Genomic DNA, 17,470 nt, shown 5'->3' on the forward strand with positions numbered 1-17,470 from the left:
TAAACCAATGGGGAATAACTGTGTGTATCTAAATTCATTGGAAATAGGACTAAAGCCATCGGTGACCAAATTAAAACAGCCATTTAACGTTCACTGCCCTCGTAAACCAACATCTAACCTCGCCTAACAACAGGTTATTCAGAGAGACTCTGCCCTGTCTCCTGAGGACCAGCCCAGGCTGATGTTTCAAACACGGACTGTCATTTAGCTAACCTAGCACTCTGTCCACCAATGCCAAACTAAGTCAGCCTGAGTGTATTTACAGACCTACTATTTCCTATCTGAAGACATAAAATATTCTTTCTGCTCAGATACTGGTTTTATAAATAACAAACTCAGCTAAATTCAGAGTTAAAATCCTCCTTACTCACCTTGAAAAACAGGTTACAGAGGTCCTTTGGAAATGTGTCAGAGGCTGGAATCAGACAATATAAAGACAACAAACCTTCTATAAGCCATCCAGCCCAGTCGTGCGAGCAGTGGCATACACCTCAACATAAAATGAGTTATAATCCAGCAAAGGCCACCTTCTGTTTGATTATGTATTACGTTCAAAGTCTATACAACATAGCTGCCAGGCAACCTGCTTATCCAAATATTGTAAAACATAATGTGTTGTAAAGACATGGACTGAGTGTGCTGTGTTCGACTGTAGCCCCATTAGCAGTAGGGATGTGATAACAAATGGACAATTTATCTTAAATGCTTAAACTGCCCTTTTTTTTATTGGTTTTCCTTTAAAACAATAACAGAAATTGTCATGTGAACTCAATGCAGAATATGGTCCTATTGCATAGGATCGCTAGTGGGCAATGAAGTTCTATGTACTGAATCTCAAAGCGAACACTTGGCCCATAAGCAAGTGGCCACTCGAGTCGTCAAGAGATTTGCCGAAAATTAACATTGAGATGATGCGCACCTGATGTCCCAACTGCCACATCAATATTCCAAATTCAAAATCCATTTGTGCATATTGTCTCTCATGACATGTCTTGTGCATGACTTACTCACTATTAAAATACAGGCACTGGGGCAGACAGACAGACAGTGAGAAAGTTAGCTAGCTTCACTGACAAACACAGGGATGGAATGTCTAAGGATGTTAGGCAGTGCACCGATAAACAGTATGTAGTTTGTCACTTATTTACGATAGTTTGACAGCTTGCTGATTAAGTTTTAGATATGTTTCTAGCAGTCAGTCTGTACTTTAGCATGCCATTTTTCCAACATGACGATAATGTGCAGAGCACTTTATATTCGTGGCAAATAATTTGAAAGATGCATATCTCCTACTCCCATTACAAAATTGTTGCGTTAGTTATTTGTTTAATTTGTATTTTTCCCTTAGTGATGATGATCGGGACCTGCTAGTGGTAGTTCTGTGGTAAGTGCACTGTGATTTTGTGGAAGAAAGTTTTTCTGATTAAGATTTTTAACATTAACGTCCCAATTAACCTCTCTGGGCTAGGTGGCACCAAATCGTCCCACCTACGTAACAGCCAGTGCAATCCCGTGGCGCGTTATTCAAAAACCTTAGAAATGCAAAACCTTCAATTTTTCAAACATATGACTATTTTACACCATTTTAAAGATAAGACTCTCGTTAATCTAACCACACTGTCCGATTTCAAAAAGGCTTTACAACGAAAGCAAAACATTAGATTATGTCAGCAGAGTACCCAGCCAGAAATAATCAGACACCCATTTTTCAAGCTAGCATATAATGTCACATAAACCCAAACCACAGCTAAATGTAGCACTAACCTTTGATGATCTTCATCAGATGACAACCCTAGGACATTATGTTATACAATACATGCATGTTTTGTTCAATCAAGTTCATATTTATATCAAAAACCAGCTTTTTACATTAGCATGTGACTAGCATGTGACTAGCATTCCCACCGAACACTGCCGGTGAATTTACTAAATTACTCACGATAAACGTTCCCAAAAAGCATAACAATTATTTTAAGAATTATAGATACAGAACTCCTCTATGCACTCGATATGTCCGATTTTAAAATAGCTTTACGGTGAAAGCACATTCTGCAATATTCTCAGTAGATAGCCCGACATCACAGGGCTAGCTATTTAGACACCCAGCAAGTTTAGCACTCATCAAAGTCAGATTTACTATAAGAAAAATGTTATTACCTTTGCTGTCTTCGTCAGAATGCACTCCCAGGACTTCTACTTCAATAACAAATGTTGGTTTGGTCCAAAATAATTCATCGTTATATCCAAACAGCGGCGTTTTGTTCGTGCGTTCAAGACACTATCCGAAAGGGTAAATAAGGGTTACGAGCAGGGCGCAATTCGTGACAAAAAAATTCTAAATATTCCATTACCGTACTTCAAAGCATGTCAACCGCTGTTTAAAATCAATTTTTATGCCATTTTTCTCGTAAAAAAGCGATAATATTCCGACCGGGAATCTGCATTTAGGTAAACAGACGAAAAAAAATAAAGCATTCGGTCGACTCGGGCACGCGCCTAAGCCCACAGTACTCTGAGCGGCCAATTGCCAAACGCGATAATGTGTTTCAGCCTGCCTCGATATCGTTCAGCTTTTTCCCGGGCTCTGAGAGCCTATGGGAGCCGTAGGAAGTGTCACGTTAGAGCAAAGATCCTAAATCTTCAATAAAAACAGCCTAGATGAAACACATCTTGTCAGACAGGCCACTTCCTGCATGGAATCTTCTCAGGTTTTGGCCTGCCATATGAGTTCTGTTATACTCACAGACACCATTCAAACAGTTTTAGAAACTTTAGGGTGTTTTCTATCCAAAGCCAATAATTATATGCATATTCTAGTTACTGGGCAGGAGTAGTAACCAGATTAAATCGGGTACGTTTTTTATCCGGCTGTGTCAATACTGCCCCCTAGCCCTAACAGGTTAACGTCCCAATTTCATTCACACCCCGAATTAGCAGTGTGTAATTCAGACTATACCATGTCCCCTTTAGTGTATGTTAGAGTTAGGGGCCCCCAGAACACACAGCATATCAATGGATCTGCAATGAACACAATGGAGCAAACAGTTTAAGTAAACCAAGATGATGTATGTATGTATGGATGGCAGGTGTAGGCTTATGGCCATTTATTACATTTAGAGTGATGTTTGATTAAAGTTCTAACACCTAGCCACTAGGCTTGGGCAGTATGCAGGTTGTCATACCGACCTTGTTCTATCCTGGGATATTCAGTAATACCGGCACTGAACACAAGGGGTGCTATTTTAAGCAATGCTAAGCAATGCAATCCCATAGCGAATGCTAGCTAAATGCTAACGAAGGCATGAAAACATTTTATAAAGTCTTTGACAAACTATTTCCAGGACAGACATCCCAGCTCATAAAGGTATACAAGTATCTCAAAAATGCTACTCAAAGTTTGCTGCATGCACAAAACAAATATTGGGTTTTGATCAAGGAGGGAATTCTCTGCTGTTGTTACCAAGAGGAGCTTGATTGCGAGATGCTAACCACTTAGCTAGCTAGCTAAGAAGTTAGTAAACCAAATGGATAACTGCACAGCATTTAGCGCATTTTAGACAGTTAACTTAATAGTTCTAAGATATCAAACAGTGAGGGACTCACAAGGCTCTGGTCTCTCGTGGTTGTGTGCTTGTAAACTAACTACATGTGACTGGGGACTACCGATAAGCTTCAAAATGTAAAATAATGTGACAGGTGAAATGAAGAACACGATCTGCTTTATCTCCTAACATATTGCACAAGTTGACTGCAGGTATGTACTAAAAAGTAGCTACAAATATTCAAATGTATAAAAAAAATAAACTTCAAAGTAGTAGTTTAAATGGTATTGAAAAACTATCCTGTGGCCATTTCCAAATATCCCTGTATACGGCATACCATTGAAGCCTACTAGCCACACATTTTCTGAATTAGGAATAGGATACAGAGTATTGGGTCACCATTGTACTGGACAGACACAGGGAGGAACCCACATCCAGGCTTGAGAGAACAATCAGAGGGAGAGGAGAGTGCACATGTTTCAGATGACATAGAACAGCCCTGCACCTGTCACACACATTCTTTGCTTCTATTGTTTTTCAACTCTAATTCCAACCGTCCCACCAGTTCTCCTCATTGGCAACACAATAAATGGGAGGATTAAAACCTGGTGCTTCATTACATCTGTAGGCCTAACAGCAATGTGCTTTATATCAGGCCCTGAAGGCTGCATACTGTCTGCCCCTTTAGAATGTGAATGGGTTTATTTGCCATGCCATTGATTCTACTGTAGTGCTAAGAAGCCTGTTAAACTTCTTCCCCACTGCAGGAGAGCCCTGAGGATATAGGTAATTGTGGTGAGGAGATTAATGAAGTATGAGATCTGTCCCAAGCCTTTGGGGCGTAGGGTTTCCCTTGTGGGACCGGGAAAGGAGCTCATGCGATGGTGACATTAATGGAGTCGTGAAGTCCTCAGACTAGGAAGCATTCGGTCGAATGTCTCTGGGCTATGGACCGTTTGTGGTCGTATAGGTGTGCTTCAATAGTTTCTGAAAGAAGGTTCTGGTGTCTTTCTTTCTGAAGTAGCCTACATCAGCATGACAGAACCATTGCTGATCACTTCTCCAAAAGGTTGTCACACACACACACACACACACACACACACACACACACACACACACACACACACACACACACACCCCCCCCCCCCCCCAGCAGTTGTTCATGTTCATTCCTCACACATCCTGCTCCAACACTGGGGTAATTCTTTATGGAGGATATGTCAGGCATGATCAAGCTGGCCTTGTGTTAAGAGATCAAATAAAGCACAGGAGCAGTGGTGGCAAAAAAGTACCCAATTGTTATACTTGAGTAAAAATAACTCTGGACGGTTCTGACTTAGAATATGTGGCCAACTATAAATACCTTGGTGTCTGGCTAGACTGTAAACTCTCCTTCCAGACTCATATTAAGCGTCTCCTAACCAAAATTAAATCTAGAATCGGCTTCCTATTTCGCAACAAGCCTCCTTCACTCATGCTGCCAAACAAACACTCGTAAAACTGACTATCCTACCAATCCTTGACTTCGGTAATGTCATTTACAAAATAGTCTCCAACACTCTACTCAGAAAATTGGATGTAGTCTATCCCAGTGCCACTGCGACCTGTATGCTCTCGTTGGCTGGTTCTCGCTACATATTCGTTGCCAAACCCACTGGCTCCAGGTCATCTATAAGTCTTTGCTAGGTAAAGCGCAGCCTTATCTCAGATCACTGGCCACCATAGCAGCACCCACCCGTAGCACGCGCTCCAGCAGGTATATTTCCCTGGTCATCCCCAAATCCAACACCCCTTTGGCTGCCTTTCCTTCCAGTTCTTTGCTGCCAATGACTGGAACGAATTGCAAAAATCACTGAAGTTGGAGACATATCTCCCTCACTAACTTTAAGCATCAGCTGTCAGAGCAGCTTACTGACTGCTGCAGCTGTACACAGACATATGTAAATAGCCCATCCAACCAACTACCTACCTCATCCCCATATTTGTTTTTCTGCTCTTTTGCACACCAGTATTTCTACTTCCACATCACTCCAGTGTAAATTGATAAAAATTGTAATTACTTCGCCACTATGGCCTATTTATTGCCTCACCTCCTTACTTCATTTGCACACACTGTATACAGATTTCTATTTTGTTATTGACTGTACGTTCGTTTATGTGTAACTCTGTTGTTTTTGTTGCACTGCTTTGCTTTATCTTGGCTAGGTCGCAGTTGTAACTGAGAACTTGTTCTCAACTGGCCTACCTGGTTAAATAAAATAAATACCTTAATCGACAATGACTCAAGTAAACGCCACCCAGTAAAATACTACTTGAGTAAAAGTCTAAAAGTATTTGCTTTTAAATATACTTAAGTATCAAAAGTAAATGTAATTACTAAAATATACTTAAGTATCAAAAGTAAAAGTATAAATCGTTTCAAATTCCTTATATTAACCTGTTTAGGATAGGGGGCAGTATTTTCTCGGCCGGATAAAAAACGTACCCGATTTAATCTGGTTATTACTCCTGCCCAGAAACTAGAATATGCATATAATTAGTCGATTTGGATAGAAAACACCCTAAAGTTTCTAAAACTGTTTGAATGGTGTCTGTGAGTATAACAGAACTCATTTGGCAGGCCAAAACCTGAGAAGATTCTATATGGGAAGTGCCCTGTCTGACCATTTCTTGGCCTTCTGTAACCTCTTTATCGAAAATACAGGATCTCTGCTGTAATGTGACATTTTCTAAGGCTCCCATTGGCTCTCAGAAGGCGCCAGAACGTAGAATGATAACTCCGCAGTCTCTGAGCGAAAAACAGTAGGGGTTTTGAAGAGTGCTCCTTCTGAGAACAATGACACTGGCACGCTTCGAAGTACGGTAATGGAATATTTTGACATTTTTTGTCACGATACGCACCGGCGCGTCACCCTTCGGATAGCGTCTTGAACGCAAGAACAAAAACGCAGCTATTTGGATATAACTATGGATTATTTGGAACCAAAACAACATTGGGGGTTGAAGTAGAAGTCCTGGGAGTGCATTCTGACGAAGAACAGCAAAAGTAATCCAATTTTTCTTATAGTAAATCTGAGTTTGGTGAGTGCCAAACTTGGTGGGTGTCAAAATAGCTAGCCGTGATATCTACTCAGAATATTGCAAAATGTGCTTTCACCGAAAAGCTATTTTAAAATCGGACACCGCGATTGCATAAAGGAGTTCTGTATCTATAATTCTTAAAATAATTATGTTTTTTGTGAACGTTTATCGTGAGTAATTTAGTCAATTCACCGGAAGTTTTCGGTGGGTATGCTAGTTCTGAACGTCACATGCTAATGTAAAAAGCTGGTTTTTGATATAAATATGAACCTGATTGAACAAAACATGCATGTATTGTATAACATAATGTCCTAGGAGTGTCATCTGATGAAGATCAAAGGTTAGTGCTACATTTAGCTGTGGTTTTGGTTTTTGTGACATATATGCTAGCTTGAAAAATGTGTGTGATTATTTCTGGCTGGGTACTCTCCTGACATAATCTAATGTTTTGCTTTCGTTGTAAAGCCTTTTTGAAATCGGACAATGTGGTTAGATAAAGGAGTCTTGTCTTTAAAATGGTGTAAAATAGTCATATGTTTGAAAAATGGAAGTTTTTGCATTTGAGGTATTTGTAATTCGCGCCACGCTCTACCATTGGATATTGGTGAGGCGTTCCGCTAGCGGAACATCTAGATGTAAGAGGTTTTAAGCAAACCAGATGGCAGGATAGTTTATTTTTATTTTTTTACATGTACCAATAGCCAGGGGCACACTAACACTCAGACATAATTTACAAACAAAGCATTTGTGTTTAGTCAGTCCGCCGGATCAGATGCAGTTGTCAAAAATATAAATAGTAAAGTACAGATACCCCCAAAAAATGACTAAAGTAGTAGTTTCAAGTATTTTTACTTATGTACATTACACCACTGCACAGGAGACAGGCAGGCAGGGAGGGCAGGTTGCCAAGGAGGGGCAGACAGGTAAAGCACTTTAAGCCCCAGCCAGCAGCCCTGCGGCCACATTCTGCCTGGCTAGCAGGGAGAGGACAGGAGCCTGTACTATACATGCTACCACCCTGCAGGGTCACCTCCACAAGGGTCATGATGACTGGGTAGCCCCAGCATAAAATGCACAAATTCCTTGGTGAGGGAATATAAACGCCTGTTTGCTATTAAGTGACCTTTATCACTCTAGTATCACCTGTGAGTGACACTGCACACCTCCAAACCTGACTGCCTGGGAACCACAAGGTGTGTCATAATTGGAGCTGGGTTATGTCTGTTCCAAATCAATGGTACAGCTCAAAGTTGACATTCCGCAACTTGCTTTTTGCCCTCTACATAATAGCTGTCAGTTCATCTTCAGAAGTGTAGAAAGGGAAATTCCCTGTGTCTCTGCACCAAAACAATTAGGAAATTAAATATATATATATATATATTATTTTATCAACAGTTCGAGAATATCATAACTTGTGTCGTAACTTGTTTGTCTTCTGAGAGGTTTCTAGTGTTACATAAACCCAGAGGGTCTCTGTGAAAGAATAAAAACCTGAGCCATGAGTCAATCATATGCATTACAATGTGTATGCATGCAGTGCACCCTATGCTAATGCCTGATGGCCATGGACAATGGGCTCTATTGTCAGATCAGCAACCAGACTTCATTCAACTAGAACTCTCTCTATTACCATTCCCACAGGGGCCGCCAGCCAATCATAGCCCTCCATCGGAGTCCAGTGGGTGGAGCTTGGGACATGTTTAGGAGATTTGGGGTGAACTCCATCAACAGCTGCGATAATCCAAAATATGAACAGTTTGCACTTCTCCTGCCCTGGGATTAAGACTACATTTTAGAGTTGACAAGGTGGCCCTTGAAAATTGATTGATTTTCCAACTTACAGTTTTACATTACCAGATAGGATATACTCTTTCCCAAACCATACAAGGGTCCCACTCTCAACCCAATGCCCCTGCAACAAACTCGCTCTGTGTGCGAGTCAAGATTAAACAAGACCTTCCTATTGGTTTAGATGTGGAATATTTGAATGTTGGCAGGCCACCTTCACAGGCTTACTTTGGGCCTCGCCTCCAAAATAACTAAGAAACAGTGCTCTATGGTGGCTGTATGGAGGCTTTTGTCTTGGTCAGCGCCCACCATCCCTCTCTTCCTACCACTAAAGTAATGCTGGGAACTTCCGGCCCCTCGTAGCCCAGCAGGACAGGCCCAGTGACTGTTTCTCTGAGACATGAGACAGCAGCAGGGTCAAACCACAATAAATCCTCTTTTATAGGGGGCAAGCCTGACCAACAACAGCCCCCTTTACCCCCTACAGGCCTCCTCTATTTCTCCTCCCCTCCTCAAACAAATGAGCATTATCAGGTCAGACGGCCTCTGGACAAGATTGAGCATGTGGGACATAGAGACAGAGTACAGGGTGTTTACAAAATACACGACTCAATGTCAGTCAATACCAGGAATAATGGGGTCACTTGTCCAAACAAATATGGAGAGAAATGAACCGATTAGGATGCAACTCTGATTAATGTTTGTTATTTCTTTGTCCATTCTTTATCATCAGATTATCTGAGGTGAAATGTAACAAATGAGGACATAAACCAACATTTAGGGCTGAGATTATTAAAAAAGCCCATAAAGGAGTTAACCTCAGCCATCTGCTTGGACAATAGTCCAACAACACCCTTTCCATTCAATGTTCTTGTTTAACTATGTAGTTGGACAGTCTCTGTATGTAACTGCATTTTGAGTTGCGCCTGCCGCCTCTGTTCCCCATCTCCTGCCAACAACCCCAGTGTCTAAACCAGGGCCGAGTTACGGGCTGAGAGGGGGGGTCAGAGGTGGCCAAGTGAGCCACACAGGAAAGAGGCATCCGTTTGGGTGATTTCCCCCCCCCCCCCCCCCCCCCCCCGAGGAAATGGGCTGCTGATGGCAGGCAGGCAGGTTCTGGATCATCTTGAGATGCTGTAGCCTTCCTCAAAATAGTCAGAAGTAAACTAAGATAGATTTCTTGAGTTGTTTTTTATTTTAACGTTTTTGCTGAGGAGATGTTAGTTGCAGAATTTTATTTCAAAATAAGATGTTTGGAGCAGTATTTCTCAAGTGAAAAAATGTGCATGAAAACGAGTCGTCTACCATTGAATGACAACACTTCATTGAAGAATCCCTACTGTTGATCAATGACCGACGAAGGGGCGTAGACTTCGCCCCCGAACTTCGGCTTGCTTCGAGAAAATGCTTTGTGTGCACGAACAGCCGGGGAAAAAAACCTTGCCGAAAACCAAAACAAACAAAATGTTACAAAATTAAGTCATAATATATGCACAAACTGTTCTGAACTGTTTCGGATGGGAAGCATGCGGACAACTTAACACACAGACTAGTTATGCTGTTAACGTTTGCACTGGGACTCCAGGAATGAGACAGCCAGGAAGGATAATGTCCTCTCTAGGGGACCAGGGTGGAGAATTGGATTAACATATTTCTAATCACCACAGAATTAAAGAGGGCTGGGAATGGAATGAGCTGCTCCAATCCCACATGAAGACATCCTCCAACACGTGTAACAATAGGAAACAACTCTTAGTGCCTGACGACTCAGTGATGATCTCAAACTTCATTTTATTACCTAAAAACCTAAGGATGCAGGTGAAGGTCTGGTCTCTCTAAATCATGACCATCTGTAACTTTTGGACTGGTAGTCCAATGTAACCCTAATGCAAGGAACATGAGCACTTAAAACACTAAACCATGTTTACTACTGCGGAGGTCAGAAAGTTAAGCCAGTCCTTTAGCTCTGTCTAAGAAGGATTCCAAATGTCAGAGGTTGGACTGAGGACGGGGCACACAAATTTGGATAGAGAAAAATAGAGCTCCATCACCTTGGTAAAAGCCAAAGAGAATCACAGAGGGGTGAATGAGTGTTAATGAATTATCACGTTCTTTCATCCTAACGTCTTAACCAATCTCTACAGAAAATGAGCAATCAGCACCGCAGAACAACGAGACATAATACATCGCACTAGCCCTCAACGGCCCAATCCAACACATCCATCATCAAAGCCATTGGTTGTGTGACGGAGATCCTGCCTTCACATTGTCATGTTTGTCTCAAAAGGCCTGGCTGGCTGGTTTGCACTGGGGTAACCTTGCTAGAGGAATGCAGTGTCCTGTCCTCCTTTGTCTGTAGACCATTGTGAGTCTACAGAGTAAACAGAGGGACAACATCCTATTGTGAGGCGTCTCAGGAGCTCACAATCATATCCTACTCTGACCCGCTAAAAGTATTTAGACATTTAAAAAGTAAAAAAGTAAGGTTAATTAGCTAGACTATATTTAGGCCGTCTCCAACAAGAATGCTTTTTAATAAGGGAGTTTTTCAGTCCATCCCAATGTGAGTTGTTTTTGGAACTATGTTTAGCTCAGAAAGAGCAGACAGTGAGGCAAACTGGTTTTGTGTTAAACTTTCCTCTGTTCCAAGACGCAGGTTCTTGCCATTCTGCTAGCACACTCCTGGGATTTGTTACAATAAACTAGGACTGGGCAATATACCATATCTAACGATATACGGGTGTTGATGTTTCAATTTGAATTTGCCTTCTATAAAAAGGTATTTGAATGTTTGGTTTATTAAAATGTGATAAGCCGTGTGTAACGTCCATTTTTCTAGTTTACTTTGTTACTTGAGTCATCTCTCGCTGCCGCTTTCCACACAGACCTAGCCCAGCCCCTTGTCACTCAAGGAGCGCATGTGTTGTTCCTTGACCATAAGACACTTCCATTCAGTCTGCATGGTTAATGCAGCACATGCAACAATGTTGATGACAACGATGCTATTTTCACTTTGCTTCTTAACCTGTTGGGGGCAGTATTGACACGGCCGGATAAAAAAACGTACCCGATTTAATCTGGTTACTACTCCTGCCCAGTAACTAGAATATGCATATAATTATTGGCTTTGGATAGAAAACACCCTAAAGTTTCTAAAACTGTTTGAATGGTGTCTGAGTATAACAGAACTCATATGGCAGGCAAAAACCTGAGAAGATTCTGAACAGGAAGTGGCCTGTCTGACAAGTTGTTGTTCATCTTGGCTCTTTTTATTGAAGACTGAGGATCTTTGCTGTAACGTGACACTTCCTACAGCTCCCATAGGCTCTCAGAGCCTGGGAAAAAGCTGAATGATATCGAGGCAGCCTCTGGCTGAAACACATTATCGCGTTTGGCAAGTGGCTGATCAGAGGACAATGGGCTTAGGCGCGTTTATTTTCTTTCCTCTTTTTACCTAAACGCAGATTCCCGGTCGGAATATTAATCGCTTTTTTACGAGAAAAATGGCATAAAAATTGATTTTAAACAGCGGTTGACATGCTTCGAAGTACGGTAATGGAATATTTAGACATTTTTTGTCACGAAATGCGCCATGCTCGTCACCCTTATTTACACTTCGGATAGTGTCTTGAACGCACGAACAAAACACCGCTATTTGGATATAACAATGGATTATTTGGGACCAAACCAACATTTGTTATTGAAGTAGAAGTCCTGGGAGTGCATTCTGACGAAGAACAGCAAAGGTAATAACATTTTTCTTACAGTAAATCTGACTTTGGTGAGTGCTAAACTTGCTGGGTGTCTAAATAGCTAGCCCTGTGATGCCGGGCTATCTACTGAGAATATTCCAGAATGTGCTTTCACCAAAAAGCTATTTTAAAATCGGACACCTCGATTGCACAAAGGAGTTCTGTATCTATAATTCTTAAAATAATTGTTATGTTTTTTGTGAACGTTTATCGTGAGTAATTTAGTAAATTCACCGGCAGTGTTCGGTGGGAATGCTAGTCACATGCTAGTCACATGCTAATGTAAAAAGCTAATGATATAAATATGAACTTGATTGAACAAAACATGCATGTATTGTATAACATAATGTCCTAGGGTTGTCATCTGATGAAGATCATCAAAGGTTAGTGCTGCATTTAGCTGTGGTTTGGGTTTATGTGACATTATATGCTAACTTGAAAAATGGGTGTCTGATTATTTCTGGCTGGGTACTCTGCTGACATAATCTAATGTTTTGCTTTCGTTGTAAAGCCTTTTTGAAATCGGACACTGTGGATAGATTAACGAGAGTCTTGTCTTTAAAATGGTGTAAAATAGTCATATGTTTGAAAAATTTACGTTTTTGCATTTGAGGTATTTGAATATCGCGCCACGGGATTACACTGGCTGTTGAGTAGGTGGGACGCAAGCGTCCCACCTAGCCCATAGAGGTTAATATAAATCCACTAGCATTCTATAATTACACTATTCATGCGTTTCTTACATCTGCAAACAGCTAGTTTATATTTTCTTAGCAAGTTAGATTATTCTTAGCTAATTGTTAGCCACTAATGCTAAATCGCTAGCTAATAAATGTACTGAGTAAAAGCAAATGTAATTAGCTATAGAGCTTGATAATACCAGTGATTGTGTAGAGCTAAATCAGCATGTTGTTTGTGCAACAGTATCTTCAAATCAAAGAGAAATACGTTCGCTACATGAAGTAGCTATGCGAAAACATTTAAGGTAGCCGAAGATTATACGGTCCCCTAGGAAACACTTATCAACACTTTGGTTCCTACCCTTTCACAATAACTCGTCCCTGGCCTTTTTCATTCTTTGTCATATCAAACACTGTATTCAAAAGTTCCCACTATTATATACTAACTAGAATTAGAATAATCCTTCCATTTCCATGATTCAAACAGTTCACCCAAGTGTTTTGCTCTAAATCACAAGTCAAATGGCAATTGCAACATTTTGCATCAACAGGGCTTTTCTGACACCTACTTCTTTACATATGGGCATTTCCATCGAAAAGGACCCATGAGCATCAACATGTGATGTTCATAGGAGCATATCAATTGGTTGTCAAATTAAAGCTAAGAGTCTATATTTGGGGAAATGAAGGCATTTTTACATGTATTTATTTTAAATGTTCAATCTTAAAAATTAGGCATAAGAAAGGCTTTGATTTCTGGATAAACAGATGGAAAAGGGGTCTTAGAAAACATTTACCAGCAAAAGTCTTAAAAAGTATTAGAACTACATTAAAACACAATGTTGACATAAAGACCTATGCCAGCTAATAAACACTTATATTTTGTTTTGGAGAAATTGTTGCCTCGTGCTTTGTAATTCCATTACCAAAAACCCACAAGATATTTTCTAATGAAATTATGGAAAGTTCACAGAAATAAAAATGTATGGTAGATCTATCAATTTGTTATAGTGATTTTACTGATATAAATGTTTAGCTTCAAATTTTGATAAACTATTAGTTCTTCACATTTTAGGTGCAGCAATGTACACATGGAGGTAGGCCTACGTGTGAATTCCAAAATGCAAATTGCGGGAAAATACCATTCTAAAATGAACACCACACATGCAAGCAGTTTCATGGACAGAGATGGAAATATCTATTAGAAAGAGGGGGGATTTAAAGACGCATCAACTATCATGGGTTGTTAATATGATTAGGATCATGCATTTGGGTGATAGACAATGAAATAAAGTTGAAAGAAAACCAATAGAACAGGAGAACGCATAATGAGCAAGTCATTATAAAAATACTATTAGCCTTTTGCACAGTACAGCTTGAGTTGGCTTGACTGTGAAAGACCAATATGGGATTTATCATTTTAAATCATTCAGTGTGTATGTCACTGTTTCTCATAGAATTTTTCACACAGGGCGCCTTTCCTTCGTCGGGCAGGCCATTAGATTTTTTTGGCCACAATTAAAGTATACCCACTTCTCCAGGCACCACTACCTAGATCAATAACCAAGAGATTTTTTCATAGCTGACACCCCATTCTTTCTGCAGATATCTTATATTAATCTTAATTCAAAGAAGACATTTTGGAAAACGTGGTCGCATAAAACCTGAGGGAGACTGCTTGAATTCCATTACCAAAGTTTGCATCTATACAGTTTTGTTTTTACGTCGCTCTGCCATTTCCGGGTTGCAAAATGTTGAATAGTTTGCCTATTTTCCATTTGTGAGAAAACAAGAAAGTATACTGTAGAGAATCATTGTACCATCTAAACCACTGAAATATATTTTCTATAACCAAAGACATTGAATTTTCAGCTGTTTGAAGCTGGTTTACAAAAAAGTAAAAACGCAAAAACTAAACTTAGGAACGGGAAGCATAGAAATTGCATACACAGAACAAATATACCACTTGCATTCAATTAGAATTACAGATATATAACTCACATTTCTATGTGAATTTGGTTGGGTCGCCCAAAAACATACATATTGCAGTCAAATTGTAATTCCGTTACTGTGGAATTGCCCATATTACTTAGTTTCAGTTTCAAAAGTCTCCAGGAGTCAGTGGACATCCCTGTGACGCTTATGTTTGAAGTTTTACATTTTATTAGTCATATGTACGGGATACAGATGGTATACACTGCCCAACGTAATGCTTACTTGCAGGTTACTTCTTGACAATGCAACAATAAGAAAAAATAAACTATATAAATACAAATATAAAGTAAATGGCTCAGTAGAATAGAATAAACTTTTTAGCATAAGTATAATACAAGAAGACAAAATGTATTTACACATGTTTTGGGGAAGGGGGGGATTGGGGGCAAGTGATAAATTGTGCAGTATTTAGCAATGTGTAACGATGGGGGGATTTATCCTCTTGTACAATGTGTGATAGATCGAGTGGGACGGATTGAAAAGTGAGTGTGTATGCAGAACCCAACACCACACAGATGCTCCCCATCTCACGCTGTCACCAATACCCGAACGTTGGATAGGAACACCAGCGGCACACGGAGAGGTAAAATAGTGCTGCATTGTGAGATGTATACTCCCTAGTACTCCAGACCATATATATGGCATCTTTTGCAAACAGCATGCTACTGAGGACCTTGGAGTGACTCATATGTCTGATGGTTACACCACCAGCGAGGGAATGAAAGTCATCAAAAGAGTGTTGAATGTCCCCTTGAACCACTCTAAACGGAGACATCAAGGCTGTTGAGACTGCAGGGGTTGGCTAAACACATTATCGCAGAAATGCTTGCTTTAAACCGGTGACACTCAATAACACATTCAAATCCATTTACACAGTTTAATTTATGTTCATCAATAATTCACTTTTTGGGAAGTAAAAAAATGGAGTACATTCACATAAGACTTTCTTTGAGCTTGTGGCGAAGACTTATTTCCATTGAACCATCTGTTTCATAAAACAAAATCAAAGCAGAAGAGAGGCTAAAGGGTTTTAATGAGCAACTTCACATCTGTCTTAAGGCATAGAGACAGATGTTGGAGAATATTAATGTGTGAATAAACCAAGTCAATCTAACTGCACCAGCCATCTTAACCTACATGAGTGAAACAGCAGTGCAACAAATGGGATACGGAACATTTGTCTTCCGCCTTGGTTATTGGTCTGTTAACCACACTAAAGAGCCAGTAAAGCCAATTTGCGAATCAGTTAAAGATGAATCATACTGGGAACTGACAATTAAAGGAAACTCAAAAGGCAAACTAAATATTCCCAAAAAGGATACAGCGTCTATGGGAAATACTTCCTTAATAGACAACAATTTCAATCATGCTTTGATGTTGGGTGAATAGGTTGACTTAAAAATGTCTTTAACAAGATTAATGGCTAATAATTGTCTCTATAGGATACTGAAATATGTTATTCATATCAGTTATAGCTCTCAAACAACCACCAGATAACATGGGGTAAACTTTTTGGTGACTAGTATTCTAAATGATTATCTGAATATCTTTCAGCATTAACCTGTATAAACAGGACAACAGACATACACTATAATAAAAGTTAGGTCCATAACCTTGCAATATCACTTCCCTCCACCATTCCTCATCTTCACAGGGATATTGGATAAGACAGTACACACTTTAAATTAAAATGTAAAATGTTGAAGATCCTAGGCTACATTGAAACAATCGTAGTTTATCCGTCTGTTAAGTAAATTACACTTAAGTGTGGTTAGTCGGTGCTCGAAATTCAAAATAGTCCGCCAAACAAATCCTGCGGTGCTGGTTGAGTTAAAGTTAGTTCTGTTATCAATGTTGCCCGTTAGGTTTAATTTCCCATATAATTTATCTTACCTTATCCCGGACATTTTCTTCACATTGTAAACATTGCGTTGCCTTGGTCTTGAAATTATAATGTAATGTTGACTTATTCTTGTTAATTTTCCCACCGCGTTGGACGGTCTGAACAAGAGACAGTTCTCCCGTAGTGATTTAGATATGGAGTCTCCGCCTCTGCACGTGAGTCATACGATGGGGGTCACCCCCGGAGTCCGAGTCCAGGACGCACTCACGCGCTTCCCGCTCGTCCCGCTATTGCCATAAGGCTACCTCTGACGGGACATTCGACACAATTCTAAGCCTACTCTTGGTCCAATGTTGATGCTTTAGATTTATGTCTCATTTTCAGGTCTTTAATATTGAAGTTTTTGAGAGTCCTAAATACATTTGCCCCCCCACATGGGAATTTAAAGTGTAGGCGTTCCTAAAGGCTTAACATTAGAAACAGGCCACTAGCTGTTGGTTCTGCGGGGATGGGCAACTGGCAGCCCGCCAACCCTTTTTGCGTGTGTGTCACAGAATGTTGGTGGCACCTTCATTGGAGAGGACGGCTCGTGGTAATGGCTGGAGCGGAATCGGTGGAATGGTATGAAACACATCAAACACATGGTTTCCATGTGTTTGATGCCATTCCAGAAGTTCAGTTCCAGACATTATTATGAGCAGTCGTCCCCTCAGCAGCCTCCACTGGTGTGTGTGGGGGGGTTATTGTAGAATTGCCCAAAATTAACACTAAAACTTGAAAAAGTGCGTG

General features: G+C 40.3%; 1 protein-coding gene across 3 annotated transcripts in view; it reads right to left on the bottom strand.

Annotated features, from left to right (window-relative positions):
* The window catches only part of LOC106582900 (rho GTPase-activating protein 39), a 60,636-nt gene extending 43,474 nt beyond the window's left edge, over positions 1-17,162 (bottom strand). The window contains exon 1 of one of the 3 annotated variants that reach the window (XM_014166493.3): positions 16,732-17,162. In XM_014166493.3, the coding sequence (XP_014021968.3) occupies positions 16,732-16,745 (14 nt within the window). In that variant the 5' untranslated portion in view covers positions 16,746-17,162. Of the gene's footprint in view, positions 1-371; positions 536-16,731 lie in introns of those variants that run through there. The other 2 variants (XM_014166492.3, XM_045705574.2) reach the window with 2 other exon arrangements.
* Positions 17,163-17,470: the final 308 nt, after the last annotated feature.

Source organism: Salmo salar, chromosome 22, assembly GCF_965601325.2.
Source record: "Salmo salar chromosome 22, fSalSal1, whole genome shotgun sequence".
Taxonomy (NCBI): Eukaryota; Metazoa; Chordata; class Actinopteri; order Salmoniformes; family Salmonidae; genus Salmo; species Salmo salar.